Source organism: Zootoca vivipara, chromosome 3 (assembly GCF_963506605.1).
Source record: "Zootoca vivipara chromosome 3, rZooViv1.1, whole genome shotgun sequence".
Taxonomy (NCBI): domain Eukaryota; kingdom Metazoa; phylum Chordata; class Lepidosauria; order Squamata; family Lacertidae; genus Zootoca; species Zootoca vivipara.
This window is the reverse complement of record NC_083278.1, coordinates 1,885,236-1,904,042: the sequence shown is the minus strand read 5'-3', so window position 1 is coordinate 1,904,042 and position 18,807 is coordinate 1,885,236. Positions and strand designations below refer to the sequence as shown.

The following is an 18,807-nucleotide window of genomic DNA, read 5'->3' as shown; positions in this document are numbered from 1 at the left end:
TATTTATTTTTATATTTCTGTGAGAGTTGCCTTGAGTGCTGCCTTTTTCAATATAGAAAGGTCTACAGAACAGATCTAATCAACATTCATGCTTCATTTTAAAATCTGAACAAAACTGCAAAATGCTATATGCAATGTAAAAGAAACAAGAGATTACAGCTTTCTTACTACAGGATAACTGCTACCGCAGGATTAAATACAAATGAAATCAGTAGACCAGAAAGATTCATGGGTATGTTGCTAGGTAGACTGCACAAAAACATATGTGCTCCCTTCCCTATGCCATGAAAAAAGAGGGGGGAAACTTTCCCACTTTAAAGTTAGCGTATCTTTGGTTCAAATATGGAAGCACTTTGGCTTTCTTTGGCTGATATGACTGGCGCTCCTGTCAAAGCCATGGCTGACCCTGGGAACACCCAAATGGCTCAGGCTGTTGACACAATAGCCCCTGCGCTGCCTCCCACTTTGTGGAGCCTGTTTGGCTCCCTAGTATATTCCAGAGCGTAGGGTGAGGAAACAAGCTGGGAAATGGCTCAAACATGAGTGGCGGAAAACTCCAGTTGAAAGCAATTGAACACTGTACCTAGTGGCAGTGAAGGCAGCAAATAAAACATACTTGTTGCATCCTCATTGTGCTGTGGTCTAAACCACTGAGCCCCTTGGGCTTGCCGATCAGAAGGTTGGCGGTTCAAATCTGCACAACGGGGTGAGCTCCTGTTGCTCTGTCCCAGCTCCTGCCAACCTAGCAGTTCAAAAGCACACCAGTGCAAGTAGATAAATAGGTACCGCTGTGGCGGGAAGGTAAACGGTGTTTCCGTGTGCTCTAGTTTCCGTCACAGTGTTCCATTGAGCCAGAAGCAGTTTAGTCCTGCTGGGCACATGACCCAGCAAGCTGTCTGTGAACAAACGCCGGCTCCCTTGGTCTGAAAGCGAGATGAGCACCGCAACCTCATATTCGCCTTTGACTGGACTTAACTGTCCAGGGGTCCTTTACCTTTACCTTTAACTCTGTGCCATCCAGTAGAGCAGGCACCCCCAAACTTTGGTCAGTTAGCTAAGCATTTTAATTTATTTACTTGATTTAGGGGGGCAACTGCCCCCCTGCCTACACCCATGGTTCAGTCTTAGTATTCCCATCGCTGGTGTGCAGGACTTCCAAACCACCCCCTTGTTTTCCCACACAGACATTAGGCTCCACATTTACATTGAGAAGGAGGTTGGCGTCGGGGGAGCAAAGAGTGGGAAATGTTTGCTATTCTAGAAAAGAAGCTGGGGGATGTCACTAGTATCGTTGATGCCACCCAAACCATGACAAAGGAAAATACACCCAAAGCAGTGTGTGCCATGCTCCATGTATGCCACTCACTTGAGGGTGGAATATGAGGTGTGAGGGGGTGCTATCAGAAGGGAAACGGGCCATCAGCCCCATACACACATAGCATTGCTGTGTTTGCATATTTCGGCTTCAGTTCTTTATCAATAAAAACAAGTTTTCATTCTGCCAAGCACTGCAAATACACACCCACAGAACTTGGGATGGTAATCATGTGAAAGGTCTAAAGACCTCAAAATAAATGTTTTGTCATGTTCCACATTTTTTCTGTGACCCAGCAGACATACAGAAAAGCTAAAAGAGCTCTTTGATGATTGTCTGCCATGGGACAAAATGAAATTAGTAAAGGAAGAAGCCAACATTTGAAGCAAACCAGCTAGAATTCTCCATGGAGAAATGGGATTTATTGATCTCAGTTAGGAAGATTTGTTCCTGCATTTTCAAGCGTTTGTTCAAAAGTATCCTTTTCCAAACTGCAGAATCTGTTCCAAGAACACAGGAGGCTGCTTTGTACAAAGACCACTACATTTAGCTCAGAACTGTCTTATTTATTTTGCATGATTTAAGTGTTACTTTAGTTTTATCTCTCTCACACAACCTGATGAAATAAACCCAACAAAAAGTGGATTCCATAATAAAATATTAGTCTTTTAAGAGCTGCAAGGGAGATTGGGTTGACTGATTTGCTTCCTTCCATTACCTCTCACAGCACAGGATATAACCGATGTTGTCACCCTTACAAAATGTTTAATATATGTTGTGTCAAACACACACACACACACACACACACACAAATATTGTGATGAATAGATCTATAGAAATAGAGGTGTTTTTCAATTGGGGTGATACCTCAGATCAGGAATAGTGGTTTTTACTAATAATTCTCTTCTCCTCTGCAAAAACCCACCTTGAATTGTAGTTACACTAAGAATTATACCATAGAACAGGTTTCCTATCCTGTTGCCTTCAAGAAGCTGCTGTACTGTAACTCCCAACATTCCTGGATACTGGCAATGCTGATAGGGCAGATGAGAGTCCAACATCTGGAGAGGGAGGAAGGCTACTACAGATTGTCAGTTTAAGGACAAGGACTCCTTCTTAATGATTGGTTAGCTGCCCTGGGAGCTGTATTTGGCTGAAGGGTAGTGTATATTTCCTTTAAGTAAATAAATGAAACTTTAAACACCAAGGAGGTGCTTAGAGAGAGATGAGATTTCCAAGAACATCATTAAATGTGGCAGGATCTGGTGACTCACTTCCTCAAGCACCATTACAAACTCCAGCCACAGCAGCCACTTTATCCTCTGTCACATGTTCCGTCTGTCTCTCGTGTGGAGCTGACTAGACATCCAAGATGCCTGAAACTAGGAAGCAGTGAATCACTATTGTTGTTGTTGTTTAGTCGTTTAGTCGTGTCCGACTCTTCGTGACCCCATGGACCATAGCACGCCAGGCACTCCTGTCTTGCACTGCCTCCCGCAGTTTGGTCAAACTCATGTTCGTAGCTTCGAGAACACTGTCCAACCATCTTGTCCTCTGTCGTCCCCTTCTCCTTGTGCCCTCCATCTTTCCCAGAATCAAGGTCTTTTCCAAGGATTCTTCTCTTCTCATGAGGTGGCCAAAGTATTGGAGCCTCAGCTTCACGATCTGTCCTTCCAGGGAGCACTCAGGGCTGATTTCCTTAAGAATGGATAGGTTTGATCTTCTAGCAGTCCATGGGACTCTCAAGAGTCTCCTCCAGCACCATAATTCAAAAGCATCAATTCTTCGGCGATCGGCCTTCTTTATGGTCCAGCTCTCACTTCCATATATCACTACTGGGAAAACCATAGCTTTAACTATACGGACCTTTGTCGGCAAGGTGATGTCTCTGCTTTTTAAGATGCTGTCTAGGTGTCTATATTAGTGCTGTCAAATTTTTCATTTTTTTCTGTTTATTTGTGAAACATCCAAAAGGCAATACACACAGGAAAAACTCGCAAGCACATTATGGTCTCTACTGAAAGCCTTTCCACTGGTAAAATTTTACGTGCGCCCACACGACCTTTATGTAGAAATGTGTGAAAGCAGACATACATCTCAATGCAGTAGCTAAGTCTGAGCCAGAAAGAGAGGAACTGAAAAGGATAGTGGAACTATAACATGTATCTCAAGAAAAGGAGTTCTAGAAAGGTCTGTGCTTGCGGTGCGTTTTGTATGGCACAGCTGAGAGTTAAGCATAAGGACTTGGTAAAAGTATGATCCCCTGGAACTGCCACTACTATTGTCTGGGTACTGCTGAGAGGAGTAAGTTGGTGGCACTTCCAAACATAAATATAAAAGAAAATGTAGGAAAAGATGTATGGATAATGGGTTTAGGAAGGTTTAAACTTTTGTCCAAACTTGGTCTCTGGGTCAGAGCCGTTCCGCCCAGACTGCCTTGGTTGTGCATATTTCATACCTTCAGACTCTGGGGAGACAGATTCACTCCTTACGGAGCCCTGAAAAGCAACATAATCTTAAAATAGCTAAGGCATGGGCTATTTCAGAAAGGTTTTTTTAAACAACTAAAACGGGGGCTACTCTTCACAGGGGTCATATAATGAAAGTGTAACCCATCCAAATATTCAGGCGCATAGAATGTACCCACTCCCACGAGCCCATACTGCAGTTGCAGTACTGAAAAACTTGCAATAATCTGAGAAATATCTGTGGGTAAATAGATTATTTTGAATTACAGTTTATGCAATGAATCCTCACAGCGATCCTAACATAGAAAGCAAGGCATAAAAAAGCTGCACGTGGGCATTTTACTTGTTTAAGCATCACATGAAAGATCTAACTTTCAATAACACTTTTATTAACTGACATCCTCAAACAGCACTTCAACATTATCATTCTGCAATTTGCAGGAAAACATTCTTACATCTATGAAGTGCTGCTTACTATTGTTCTAGCTCCACAGAATGAACATACTAATAAGTTATAAAACACTAGCAGCCCTGCACCTGGTTTTGCTTCGGAATTTAAAGAACCAAAAAGAAATAAAAATCAAATCAGAATAGTTTTGAAAGGCTCAGTCTACCAACTTGATTCAATATGGCACCCAAGTCTACTAAATATAGACAATCTTCTCCTTGTTCTCAGGAACCATTATGCAAACATTGGTTAAAATTTCTGGTGATGCTAGGGATGCTAACAAGAACAACAATTAGAGTAGTTTTGAAAGTAGTGGTTAAAATCAGGGCAGTTTTGAAAAGTTCAGTTCACTACCTTGATTAAAAATGGTGTCCAGTTGTATCTAAACACAGATGAAAAACCTGCTCCTTGATCTCACAGAATTTGTTTACGGTATCTTAAAAGCACAGCTAACCAATAAACAACTTTCCAAAATAAATAGTGGGTGCTTTGCCACTTGAAATTGTAAAATGATGAGAACAGGCTCTAGAGGCTCTGTTTTACTGCTTGTATATTCTTTGTTTGACAAAGGAAATTCAAATCTATACTTAACAAAATTACAGGACTTTGTACAAGTACAAATGCTTAAGAATTAAAAGGCTGGCTATTATAAGCAATAGTTTTGTGAGAAACAGAAAATCGACAGGAAGTCATGCAACAAGGAATGGTGTCACATGCTTAATCTACAATTATAACTTTTTCTTCAGGAACTTCCACATCCTGCCACAAACCATATGCAGTAGTAATACCACCACAAAATGGAAATTCCTCAATAACCCCCCCCCCCAGCAAAGGAATTACAACAGAAAACAGAGGCAATCAGCTACAGAACAACCAATAATGGCTTGAACCCAGAGTTCCCGTGAGTCAAATTCTGCTCATTGAAAATTCATGCAGAAGGGAGAGGAGAAATTTGCAGGGACCCTTGAAAATCACTTTCCCCAGTATTATTTTCCACCAATAAGAAGAGTTATTGCAATAAATATTTTTAATTAAATAATGTTTTAATGAAATCTATATAGTTTCTGGCAGGGTGAATCAACATGCGGCCCTCAACAACATTTGATGCTGAGCAAGGCCTTTGACAAGGTGTCCCATGATAAAATGCGGGCTAGACAATGCTACCATTCAGTGGATTTGTAATTGGCTGACTGACCGAACCCAAAGGGGTTGGTCCAATGACTCCTCTTCACCCTGGGGAGAAGTGAATAGTGGGGTGCCACAGGGTTCTGTCTTGGGCCCAGTCTTATTCAACATCTTTATCAATGACTTGGATGATGGGCTTGAGGGCATCCTGAGCAAGTTTGCAGATGACACCCAATTGGGAGGGGTGGCTTCAAAATGACCTTAACAGATTAGACAACTGGTCCAAAGCAAACAAGATGAATTTTAACAAGGAGAAATGTTAAGTACTACATTTGGGCAAAAAAATGAAAAGCACAAATACAGGATGGGTGACACCTGGCTTGAGAGCAGTACATGTGAAAAGGATCGAGGAGTCTTGGTAGACCACAAACTTGACATGAGTCAACAGTGTGATGCAGCAGCTAAAAAAGCCAATGCAATTCTGGGCTGCATCAATAGGAGTATAGCGTCTAGATCAAGGGAAGTAACAGTACCACTGTATTCCGCTCTGGTCAGACCTCACCTGGAGTACTGTGTCCAGTTCTGGGCACCACAGTTCTAGAAGGATACTGACAAGCTGGAACGTGTCCAGAAGAGAGCAACCAAAATGGTCAAAGGCCTGGAAATGATGCCTTATGATGAACGGCTTAGGGAGCTGGGTATGTTTAGCCTGGAGAAGAGAAGGTTAAGGGGAGATATGATAGCCATGTTCAAATATATAAAAGGATGTCATATAGAGGAGGGAGAAAGATTGTTTTCTGCTGCTCCAGAGAAGCGGACACGGAGCAATGGATTCAAACTACAAGAAAGAAGATTCCACCTAAACATTAGGAAGAACTTCCTGACAGTAAGAGCTGTTCAACAGTGGAATTTGCTGCCAAGAAGTGTGGTGGAGTCGCCTTCTTTGGAGGTCTTTAAGCAGAGGCTTGACAGCCATATGTCAGGAATGCTTTGATGGTGTTTCCTGCTTGGCAGGGGGTTGGACTGGATGGCCCTTGTGGTCTCTTCCAACTCTATGATTCTATGTTCCCCCTGCCTTTGCGCTGCATTTCCAAAGCTGGGTAAGCAAGGCACTGGGCTTTGAGGAGGCATGAGAGCTCCGACAGGTCCTGCCTCCTCCTTCCCAAAGCCTAGTTAGCACTTAGGCCTAGTCAGCTTCGGGACAGAGGTGGGAGGGCTATAATACTCTGTCAGGGCGCCCCCCCCCGACATACAACAAGGCAGTTTGCAGCCTACGGGTTCTGTATCAAAGTACTCTTGCTGTGAAAAAAATCACTTGATATGAAAAGTCGGGCCACTTTGGCTTAGGGAGTGCACAGGGATATCTATGAGTTTGAATCTGGCCCTTGAACTGAAAGTGGTTACCCAACTCCAGGTGCATATGAAGGGGGAGCAAGGTTCAGACAGGAAGCAAACGGCAAGAGAGCTGGAAAAGGTGGAGAGAGAAGAGAAGCAAGACAGGTCTTTAAGAACCACAGTTTCTATTAAAAATACACTCAGGAAACATAATTTTACTCTATACCGCCTGTTTGTGTACCTGGTTGCTGTGGGTTGCTTGTTGACCTGAATTTCTTTTCCACCTGAATGTCCTTGGCATTTGAAGGCAGAGGCACACATACTGTAACTGACGTTTCTTGAAGGGTTCATTATTGCGGTGAAATAGACATCTCCATCAGACACACTTTTCCCCATCTACTTATGGATAAAAAGTACTACTGTACTATGAATCTCAGTTTGCTAGGGTAAAAACATACTTTACTTCTGCTACTGAGAGAGGAGCCACAGTAAAAGTGCCAATACATATTTTTGCTAAGATGATTTGAGCACCTCTGTAACCCTAGCCTCCCCCGCGTTTAGAAAGGATGCACATAGGCTCAGTTTTCATGTTATGGCAAATGAAAGTTAATGTGGTTTACTGTGAAGACACGGAGGTGGACGGTTTTTTCCTTCCTACTCAGGCTAGAAAGAAACAAACCACACTCCCTGGCTTAGTTTCATGTCTAAATGAGGGAGCGTGGTTTCGCACCAACCAACCATAACTAGTCCATTCCCAAATCAAATTCATCCAGTTAAGGTATTTGCAGATACTTTTGACATTCTCTTCACATCGTATCTCAATTTTACAATGCATTTAAGTTCAGACAAACATATCAGTATGTTGTAAAAACTTGCAAAGCAGTATAATAATATTGATAAGACTATCAAGGCTCAGTCTTCCTACATGTCCTGCCAGAAATCCAAGACAGCAGCTCAATGACAGAGGTTAATGGTGCCATCCAGAACATGAATCATTCAACCCCTGCTTCTGTTTCACAGCACACAGGTTAAGGTGATTATTCATGTGAAATGTCAGGTATATACTTTGTGGAATGAGATATCACCCTGTATCAAAGACCTGTTCCTTGGATAAGGGTGTATGTTCTCCCTCAGGAGTTGTCAATGAAATGTATGCAAGCTGAGAGAGGGTTATACTGTACCAAACTAAGTTTTACTCACAGTAAACCCACTGAAATTAATGGACATAAGTTATTCATGCCCATTAATTAAATTTAAATGGGTGTACTCTTTTAACAATGGATACAACCTAGTGACTGTAAGAGACACTAGTCTAGAATGTCTGAATCAATGTACAGTAGTCCTTTTACATTTAAGCATCACATCTGGCTACAGTTAAAATAGTGCTATATTTTCTTCTGTAACAACAACAACAACAACGTGCCATGGACTGGCTGGATGCAGAGAAGCATGAGCACCAGCTGGGAACCCCCAAGGAAAGAAGGCTCAGAGCCAGGGGACTAGTGGTAGGATCACAATGAGTAGCCTGAGGAAGAAAAGGGAGCTGACTGGGACGAACAGGTGTCAGAAGCTGAAGGGGCAACAGGGTTCAGTGAGCAGAAAGATGCTGTGGCAGAGGAGGGGGTCCAGGAGACAGAGATGAGGCAGGCTGCTGAAGAAGCCAGGGAGCACCCCTCGTGCTGCGACCAGCTCCCCTCCCACCCCATCTCCTAAGACATGCAGAGAATCGAAAAGAGCAGAGCAGAGATTGGTAGTGTGCAGACACAATTTGTGACTACTTGAGAAAGCCCCTGGAGAGAAGGAGCCTTAGAGAGTGTTGGGAAGTTGGGGGACCTTCAGTCCTTGCAACTGCCTCACTGGAACAAGACCTACTGGGAGGAGTTACTGGGGTCACTTTGAATAAACAGCCAACTTCGCTGACCCCATGTTTTTTATTGCTGACCTATGCCTGCCACTATGGGCCAAAAATGGCAACTCCTTTTCTTGACCAGATTGAAAGGCATCTAGAAAAATGATCCCATTCAATAGTGTCATAGTTACATCACTAAATCCCTCTTGATCGCCTTCCCTCCAAAACATGGTTTTGGCAGCTGGGCAGCAGTTATCAAGCAGGATGGGATCCAGGAAGAGCCTCTTTAGGAGTACTGTACTTATTAGACCTAATAAGACAGAGTAGGAGGAAGACATGGGAACTGAACAAAGGACTGCAGTTGGTGCATAAAGCCAGAAATTGGGGTGAAAATGTCCGTGAACAGGAAAGATTTACATTTTCTTCCTCCTGTCCCTCATACAGCAATACCTTGAATTTTCTTTGGATGCATCATATTTGATTTATTTCCAGCTGCTAAAGAATTTCTAAGGAACTGGATAAAGAACAGCATACCAGTACATACACCGAAAGGAAAAATTTAAGAGCAAAAGGGAGTAAGTAATGAAAGAGGCACTAAAGACTCCCCAGCCACCTCTCTCACAAATGAGGCTCAGGTGCCAGAAGTGGGCTCAGAGATGGGTGAGGGTTGGGCGTAAGTGGCAACAGAAAATATTCAAGGTGATCTTGTTCCCAACTGTATCCTGCTAACATACATTTTCTTTTTGTTCAGTGTTTGATGCTGTAGTAGAGAAATAATGTAGAGGAAAAATAGCCACTGACATAATGGACAGTGTTTAAACAAGGTTCAGCATAATAAATCTGTTTTATTCCACTTCTCCCTCAGCAGTGTGAACCTTGCCCTTTTATTATGGTTTTGTTTTGTTTTTCACATTTCACTTTATCCAGTTACATAACTGTTCCAGCTAATACGTATATTTTCAAGGTGAACAAAGCTCAAGTGATTACATTTATCCTGGTCACTAGGGTGACCAATTTCTAATATTTTTCACTTGGGAGATAGTATATTTTTAATAAATTGCCACTATTACACTTGTCATACTAAAGTAAGAAAGACATGTAACAGTCTGGATTAAAGTTGCAGGAAATGGGAACACACTACTGCTCCTCCACGCCCGTGCAGTCTTTCCACAACTACTATAAAAGACATTTTGCATGCTTTCTCCTGCCTCTTAACACCTCTAACTTCGCTACTTCCTTTGCCGAGTCTGCTTCTAAAAAGGTAAAAGACCCTGACAATTAAGTCCAATTGCAGATGACTCTGGGGTTGCGGCGCTCATCTCACTCTATAGGCCGAGGGAGCCAGCGTTTGTTCGCAGAGTTTTTCCAAGTCATGTGGCCAGCATGACTAAACCGCTTTTGGTGAAACCAGAGCAGTGCATGGAAGCACCATTTACCTTCCCGCCGGAGCGGTACCTATTTATCTACTTGCACTTTGACGTGCTTTCGAACTGCTAGGTTGGCAGGAGCTGGGACTGAGCAACGGGAGCTCACCCCGTCGCGGGGATTCGAACCGCCAACCTTCTGATTGGCAAGCCCTAGGCTCTGTGGTTTAGACCACAGGGCCACCCATATCCCTTAAAATATATGTAGAATCCACCATTTCATGTGATCAGTCTGTAATGGCAAGCAACTCAAACAACACAAATTTGATACAACCACAGTTTTCCAACTTCCTATTTCTTCCCCTTTGAGATAACTGTAAAATTCCTACACATTGCAAAGGATTATGAGACAGATTCTGAGGGCATTCTCAGGTCATGAAGAGTGCCATACAGGCCTAACTGCTTCTCCATTAAGTGTTCATTTCAAAATGCACTCAACATTCCCCTGAGATAGTGCCTTTCACAAAAAGTCCCACAGTTTGTCCACCAAGGCGAAGCATCTCTTCAAGGAATCTCTGGTCAGTTTCTGTGGAATGCCAAGTTTCCTAAGAACACAATCCTAAAATGGCTGGCATACGGTAATGATAGCAAATGCCAGCACATTCTGAAACAGGGAGGGGAGAGAGAATTATTCAGGCCACTTAAACTATTTGTACAATAAACTATCTGAGATAAAGGTCTTGAGAAAAATTAACAGGATGGCGTTATAGTTGGCTTTGACCAGATCAAGGAATATCAGATGAAGGATCTGATTTTAGTTACCGGTATTTGGGATGAGTGTAAAACTAAAATGAGAAAGTGATTTTAAGAAAGTAATGCATTTAAGAGATGTAATGCTTTCAGAAACATATATTAAAGCAGTAAATACTTTTATCTTGAGCAGAGAGTTAGCCATAGTGCTGCTGCATGACATGCTTCTGTTTAACATTAGCAGGTGCCAAGAAGAACCAAAAAGCTGAGAACAGATCCCCCACCCCAAAATCTGGTTAAATCCAGTGAACTGAGAATAGCATTTGAACTTCGAAACAGCTCTGTGAGCTAAGTTGCGAGAGAGTGACTTGCCAAGTGAGCTTCAGAGACAAGTAGATTTCTCAAAATAGGTTTTTGCATGTGCGATTGTAAAGCTCTCATCACAATAACCAAAGACTCTCTTCTTCATACATGGAGTTTTTCTTACACAGAAGGTAACTGGGAGTCAAATCCTGTTCTGCAATAATTACACATGTGTAGAAGCAGGCTCACACATGTGTAATTATTGCAGAACAGGATTTCTGCAGAAGCAGGCTTGGGGACGCGGGTGGCGCTGTGGGTTAAACCACATAGCCTAGGGCTTGCTGATCAGAAGGTCAGCGGTTCGAATCCATGCGACGGGGTGAGCTCCCGTTGTTCGGTCCCAGCTCCTGCCCACCTAGCAGTTCGAAAGCACGTCAAGTGCAAGTAGATAAATAGGTACCGCTCTGGTGGGAAGGTAAACAGTGTTTCCTTGCACTGCTCTGGTTCGCCAGAAGCAGCTTAGTCATGCTGGCAACAGGCTGTCTGCGGACAAACACCGGCTCCCTCAGCCTATAGAGTGAGATGAGCGCCGCAACCCCAGAGTCGGACATGACTGGACCTAATGGTAAGGGGTACCTTTACCTTTACCTATATTTACCTGAAAATAAGTTAAACACTTTTCAACCATATTCACATCTAATGTACATTTGTTTAGGACTGCAGACACCAGTGATCAGCTGATTGACAGCGCCTGGAAAGCCTATCAACAATCAGCTGATTGTCGGGACTTTGAAAGCCCATGCGCAGCACTTTGCAAGTCCCGATAAGCAGGTGCTTCTTGGGCCTTGCAAAGCATTGTGCCTTTGACTAGATTTCAAACTGTGCAAACTAAAGTGCTTCACCTGATACCATTGTGATGTCACGTGACTGACAAACCTGCCAGTCTTGTTCCACAGAGGATGGGGGGAGATAAGGATCAGTCCTCTTGGTGAGAACCAGTTCTCCACCCCGAAGTAAACAATAAACTCTGCACGATTATATCAATAGACACCCACAACTTGACAGTGATCTGTGTCTGTACGGTTTCTCAGTTAAGTTTGACATTGTTGGAAGACTGTGTTGTTGCTGAACCCAATCTTTAGGAAACATTTTCGCATTGATAAAACAAGATAAAAATTGCTTACCTGTCCATGCTTCCCCAGTTCCATTTCAACTATTGCCACAGGGTTGTTTAACTGGTCAGCGTGTCTTGACTGAGACTTTAAATCCACTCTCCAGCTGATGTTTTTCAAGCTATTTTCCCACTTGCTTTGATTTATAAGGCTGTCTCGAATTTTCACTCGGTGGCTTTTCCAAAATTTGGCAATAACTGCAGCTTGCTCAGTTGTGATGCCTCCTGGTTTCTTTGTCTGTGCAGTCAAAAAAGCCTCTAGCTGATTTAAATCCATGTCAGCCGAAGCTATTGACTGAAACAAAAACACAAAAAAATATAGATTCAGGTAGGTAGCCGTGTTGGTCTGACGCAGACGAAATAAATTGTCCAGTAGACAATTTTTTAAAAAAATTAAATTAAAAATATAGCCTGCATTAGTGTCCTCTTGGAAAACTGAGGTATGGAATACAAGTCCCTAATAATACTACATTAGTTACCACTCCTCATTCTTGCAGAAGGAAACATGGAATGGATTACGGATTCAGTTAACCAGTTCCCAAAACATAATGCAGTAGTATATAATCAAGGAAGTGCGGACTGTGAACAGAAAAGGCATAAACTCTTCCATAACATACCGTACATTATTTGGTCCTTAATACACGATAAGCAGCTGCAAGCAATGTGCCACTTCCTGTCAGGTTCTGAGTTCAGAGTTGATTTCCTCCCCACCCCCATGCAAGTAAGTTACAGGCCAACCTTCATTTTCCTTTGATTTAATGGCCTCATACAATGGAGAACAGTGAATTCTGTCACCTGGGTGACATACCTCAGCCCCGATGTACCCCGTGAAGTAATTCTTCTTCCACAAGGCAGACCTTTTTCTAGAAGCACGGAGCACTCATGAGAAGGGTGAGCAGTGAAAGTTGCTTGGTATTAGCCAGCAGGTATGTGAATTTGTGGAACTCTGAATATTTTATATTTAAGCAGGGAAAAGAATCATTAAAGGCTCTTAAAATGAAAAAAAGAAGTTTGCTAGCCAGCCTAGAATAAATCTGTTATGGTTCTAATTGTTCCAAACAGCTGCCTTCTCATATCTCACTCTATAAAATAGTAATACTTTAAAATGTTACTTCCATAATGGAAGAATAATTGATCAACAAGATGGTTTTAATATTAGATCCAAAAGGAAAGCAACCTTACTACACACACAATAGGAAATACAAATATAAATTCACTATGTTTTCTGAGAAATAGAGTTTGACAAGCATATCACTGTTAGTTTCCAGAAACAGAATTTTTCTTGACGACAGCTGTGGCTGTGATCCAGGAATTTACCATGCCAAACCATGGAGGCATTTCGTTTAGCAAACCCTCTAAATTGCAGATTGCTGCCATTGCTGCCATTTTGACAATGAAATGAAAGGCTTTTAGAAACAAAAACAATTCAGCTTCATGTACTACAGTACTGACAATATGAAATGTTTCAAAGAATGTCAAAAGGTTTATCTAAGTTTATCTGGCAGGGGGGGGGAACCAAGAATTAAGTTTAAGTTACTAACAGATGTGAAAGAGAGAGGTGGTTTCTCCCTGCCAGATTTAAAGATTTATTTTGAAGCTGCAGCCTTTTGTTGGTTAAAAGAATCGTTTATGTTGGAAAATGCTGAATTATTACGACTTGGAAGGTTTTAATAATGTATTTGGATGGCATGCATGTCTATGGTATGACAATATAAAGGCCCATAGAAGTTTTAAAAATAATATAATTAGAAAACCATAGTATAATGTTTGGGTTAGATATAAAGATTTGCTAGAAAGGAAAACACCTAGGTGGATTTCACTATTGGAGGCTAAGGCCTATAAAAGATTAAATATGGAAACCAAGTGGCTGAAATATAGTGATTTGCTGGTGGAAGACAAAAATAAATTTAAATTAAAGTCATATGAGCAGCTTAAAGAAAATTTAGAAGACTGGTTACAGCAGGCACCCCTGAACTGCAGCCCTCCAGATGTTTCGGCCTACAACTCCCATGATCCCTAGCTAACAGGACCAGTGGTCCGGGATGATGGGAATTGAAGTCCAAAACATCTGGAGAGCCGAAGTTTGGGGATGCCTGGCCTAGGGCTTGCCAATCAGAAGGTTGGCGGTTCGAATCCCCGCAACAGGGTGAGCTCCCGTTGCTCAGTCCCAGCTCCTGCCCACCTAGCAGTTTGAAAGCACGTCAAAGTGCAAGTAGATAAATAGGGACCGCTACAGCGGGAAGGTAAATGGCGTTTCCGTGCGCTGCTCTGGTTCGCCAGAAGCAGCTTTGTCATGCTGGCCACATGACCTGGAAGCTATATGTCGGCTCCCTCGGCCAGAAAGCTAGATGAGCACTGCAACTCCAGAGTCGGTCACGACTGGACCTAATGGTCAGGGTCCCTTTACCTTTACCTTTAAGGTGCTACTGGACATTTTAATATATTTTTAATATATATTTCATCCGTGATATAGGATTAGATCCTGGATTAGAAGGTTGAACAGGCTAGCATTACAGAGATGAGATAAATTGAATGAAGAAGGGGAGTTAATTTCTCCGAGTTGTGCCTGGCTGTATCCATAGCTGCCAAGTTTTCCCTTTTCTCACAAGGAAGCCTATTCAGCATAAGGGAAAACCCCTTTAAAAAAGGGATAACTTGGCAGCTATGGGCTGTATCCTCAGTACAGCATCAGCCTAGAGCTGGTAGGTATGGGGTACATGAGGTGTAGAAGTATATATAAGTATTTTAAATAAACAACTAAATAAATGTATCCATGCTGGGCTCAATTTAGAAAGGACAAAATATAAATATAAAAATAGCAATCTATTTTGGAAAAAAATTGCCTTCATTCTATAAGATTTTTTTTAAAAAAAATCACAGTTCACAGAGCACACCAGGCAGGCAAGTGTGTTTAATGCTAGCTTTTTATAGTTCATATATTTTATAAGTTCTTAAAGTGTAGGCCTCTCTCTTTCATCTCCTAAAAGTATTTGTGGTTTTAGTCACTCCTTCAACTCTTTCCCAAATGGGTACTAAGGGTAGCGTAACACTTTGTTCTATAGAAAACTTGGGCTTTCCAAACAAAGGCGTTCTCTTGAAAGCCCTTTGCAAGGTCACAGCACTTGTGTGAGCAGAAAAGGAGTTTGCTTACACCCACGGATCTTCATAACCAGAAAAATGCAGATCACAGGCAGGAAGTATGCTGACCCCATTACTTCCTCACTGAACATAGAAACTGCAATGCTGTATTGCTTGTATCATTACAAGTTGGAATAAGGGTCCTAGTTATGCTTATGATTTATTTCATTATAAAAGACATGGCTCCAAGAGGGTAGCCATGTACAGTGGTGCCTTGCTTAACAAATGCCCTACTTAACGGAATTTCCACTTAACGAAAGATTTTTTTCTAGTGGAGGTTGCCTCGCTAGATGAATTCGTTTTACGAAAAATTCGTCTAGCGAATCGCGGTTTCCCATAGGAATGCATTGAAATTCAATTAATGCGTTCTATGGGCAAAAAAAAAATTCAATGCATTCCTATGGGATTCGCTAGACGAATTATTCGTTATAAGAAAAGACCCGTGGAATGAATTAAATTCGTCAAGCGAGGCACCACTGTATTCTGTTCCACAGAGCTCAGTCCTTTATTTAAAGTTTTCCTCTAATTGAAGGGCTGCCAGGTCCAGGGACAATTTAAAGACAAAGAACCACAAGAAGGCAGAGACATGGATTTCAGCAGTTAGCGCCTGGAGAGCAGACTGAGCAGGTATCTAGATCATCGCCTAGTCGCAGTCTTTCACACTGTGGTGAGACTATTGTATTTCTAAAGTTGCATCTACACATATCAATCAGCATTTGCAAATTGTATGCAAATGTACCCCATTTTACCCATTTTTCGTTGATGTCATTTTGACATTACATTAACTTGCCATCTCTGGGAGCCCTCACAGGGGCAGACTGGTCTTTCAAATTAGGGACCGCTACAGCGGGAAGGTAAATGGCGTTTCCGTGCGCTGCTCTGGTTTGCCAGAAGCAGCTTTGTCATGCTGGCCACATGACCTGGAAGCTATACGCCGGCTCCCTCGGCCAATACTGCGAGATGAGCGCGCAACCCCAGAGTCGGTCACGACTGGACCTAATGGTCAGGGGTCCCTTTACCTTTACCTTTATGTAAGAATTAACAGTTCCAGATAGGACATATTCCTTAAGGCGGATTCATTTTTAACAGATAAAAGAACTGCATTAAATGGAGCCTATTTGGTCTGTTGTCTAAAAGGCAACTATTTCAAGGGAACCAAATGGGGCAGAAGGGGGGGGGGAACCTATGGGAAATGGACGAAAAGCAATAGAACTTTTAAATGACCTTCATTGCCCTGGATAGGTCATGTGAATTACTCTCCTTCCTTAACCTTCCCATTAAAAAAAAAATCATGAGTTCCTATTTATTACATTTCTTCAAGCATTCTGGGAAACCAGCTCGCTGCTTTGGGCTGCACCTCAATGTCTCATCTTGTTTCACTTAGAAAGCTAAAAATAGAAGACGGGTCAGCTCATGTTTTGAAGACACGAGGGACAAAAAGTTGCAGTTCTCTCTGGCTAAATTTAGCATAGCAGCACTCACTCGAGGTTACTGTAGGCAATTACTGCACATTTTATTTTTTCTGCACACTACAGTAATGAACAAAGATGTGCACTGCTCCACAGGATGGTGGAAATACTGTATTATTTCACAGACAGTTAAGAAAGGAGTACATCTTTATGCTTGAGAGCTTCCACTTATTTGATTTCCAAGTATGATATACCTAATTGTAAACAGAATTCATCTCAAAGCTTGTGTAAATAATACTCTAAAGCAAGGTGGATTTGATTTAAATCACGATTTAACTCACTAGTCAGTAAGACTGCATTTAAATCATTTTTTTCCAGAAAGCTTCAGCCTCGCTGGGATCCTCTTAATATTGACAACCAGATGAAGGTTTCATTTTTGGAATAATAAATTTTCAGAGTAGTTTTTAACACTTATATCAAAAATTACTGATTTGGTTATACTATTAGAAATACATAGACAGATAATTATGAAATTACTGTGAGGCTTAATAAGTTAACTGTTTATGTTTGGACAACTTTTATGCTGTACTTTATTGGAAGGAGAAAAATAATTATTTCCTTAATAACAATTTAAACAATTTATTTAACTAAAGCAATAACATTACAGTATACCGGTATGTATCCATGCTTGTTAACTGATGTGGTTAAACAGTTTTTTAAAAACAACAATGAAAACGTAGATTGAGTTTTAGTACACATGAAAAACTTAAAACAAATCCTTATTTCCCGATGAATCGCTTTTGAACTATAATGTAACTTAAATAGAAAACTATCTTTAGATTTTTCCTCCAAAAGCATTTTATTTTAAAAATCTGATTTAAATTTTAAAAATCCGATTTAAATTTTTTAAAAAATCAGATTTTTTTAAAAAAAACTTTGATTTTTATCCACCCTGCTCTAAAGTTTTAGATATAATAATGTTTGGACATGGTGCTTCAACATTACACTTGAGACATAGCCAAACCAAGGCCATAACGTGCATAGTAAGATGTCGCAATCCTGATATTTATTCCCCCATATTATTTATTTAATAATATTCAAATCCTGGTATTTATTCCCTCTTTAGCCCATAAGAACTAGACATAAGTAACAGGCTCTGCAGCCATGCATATCTACCTATTAATAGTTTGCAATGTCACAATGAGACTACAGCCTGGGAGCTCCGGTTGTTGCCCCTGGCCCCGTAGTCCTGCAGTAGTCAGGGGCCACCTGGTTGGTGGGAGAAGCTTGGCTCTCTTCTTTAATTTCAATTGTTTCCATGAAGAAAACAAGCAGTTAATGTCAAAGGCCATTGCTTAGTGGGCAGTGTTGGACTAAGGGAAATCCAGGGAAGATGTAGCCAAGAAGCTCCGTAGACAGTGTTGTACCTGTCTGGCTTTCTGAGCTCCAATGCGCCACCCTTCAGTGATGACATTCAGTGTTGGGAAGGCAGGGGGGAATAAACACACACACACACACACACACACACACCAACTGTGGCTGCATTTATTACCCATTCTTAGCATAAACTACCTCCCAAGGATGAAGCAATGATAATATTAGAAGGGGATTACCGTATGCATGCCAGCCTGATATCCTTGGGGGAAGGGGAGAACAAAAATTTAATACAATTGCTTTATTTAAGTTAATGCAATTTCTTTATAATTAACAACCATCAATCAACATTTGCTGATTACAAAAAGTACAAAAACTTGTCGATTATCTTCTTGGGTTTTAGTTAGTTAGTTTGTTTTACGAAAAATATCGCTCGTTGTTTGGCTGATCAATTGAACAACATTTACTGTCCACGCTGCAGGTTTACCATGTTAAATACTGAAACTGATTTCTTAGTTTAAATACAGCTACTTCAAAAAATAAAGAAATAAAATGGAGTAGTTGGGGAAATCAGGAGCTACCACAAGTTGTTTTGCACGGCTCCAAGACAGAACAAATTGCTCCCACTGAAACGTTAACAAAAAGGGAAAAGGCAGAAATAATACACATAAACCGCCATGGTTGCCATGTTCTGGACTTGATTGGCCCCAGCATCTGCTTTGCCTGACGACCATGTTGCTTTTGTTTAACTTATCCGG

General features: G+C 41.5%; 1 protein-coding gene across 3 annotated transcripts in view; it reads right to left on the bottom strand.

Moving 5' to 3' along the window:
* Window positions 1-18,807, bottom strand: part of COMMD1 (copper metabolism domain containing 1) — a 56,638-nt gene that overhangs the window by 24,889 nt on the left and 12,942 nt on the right. For 2 of the 3 annotated variants that reach the window (XM_060272315.1, XM_035110435.2), the window contains exon 2: window positions 12,142-12,423. In XM_060272315.1, coding sequence (XP_060128298.1) covers window positions 12,142-12,423 — 282 coding nt within the window. Of the gene's footprint in view, window positions 1-6,170; window positions 7,088-12,141; window positions 12,424-18,807 lie in introns of those variants that run through there. The other variant, XM_035110434.2, reaches the window with a different exon arrangement.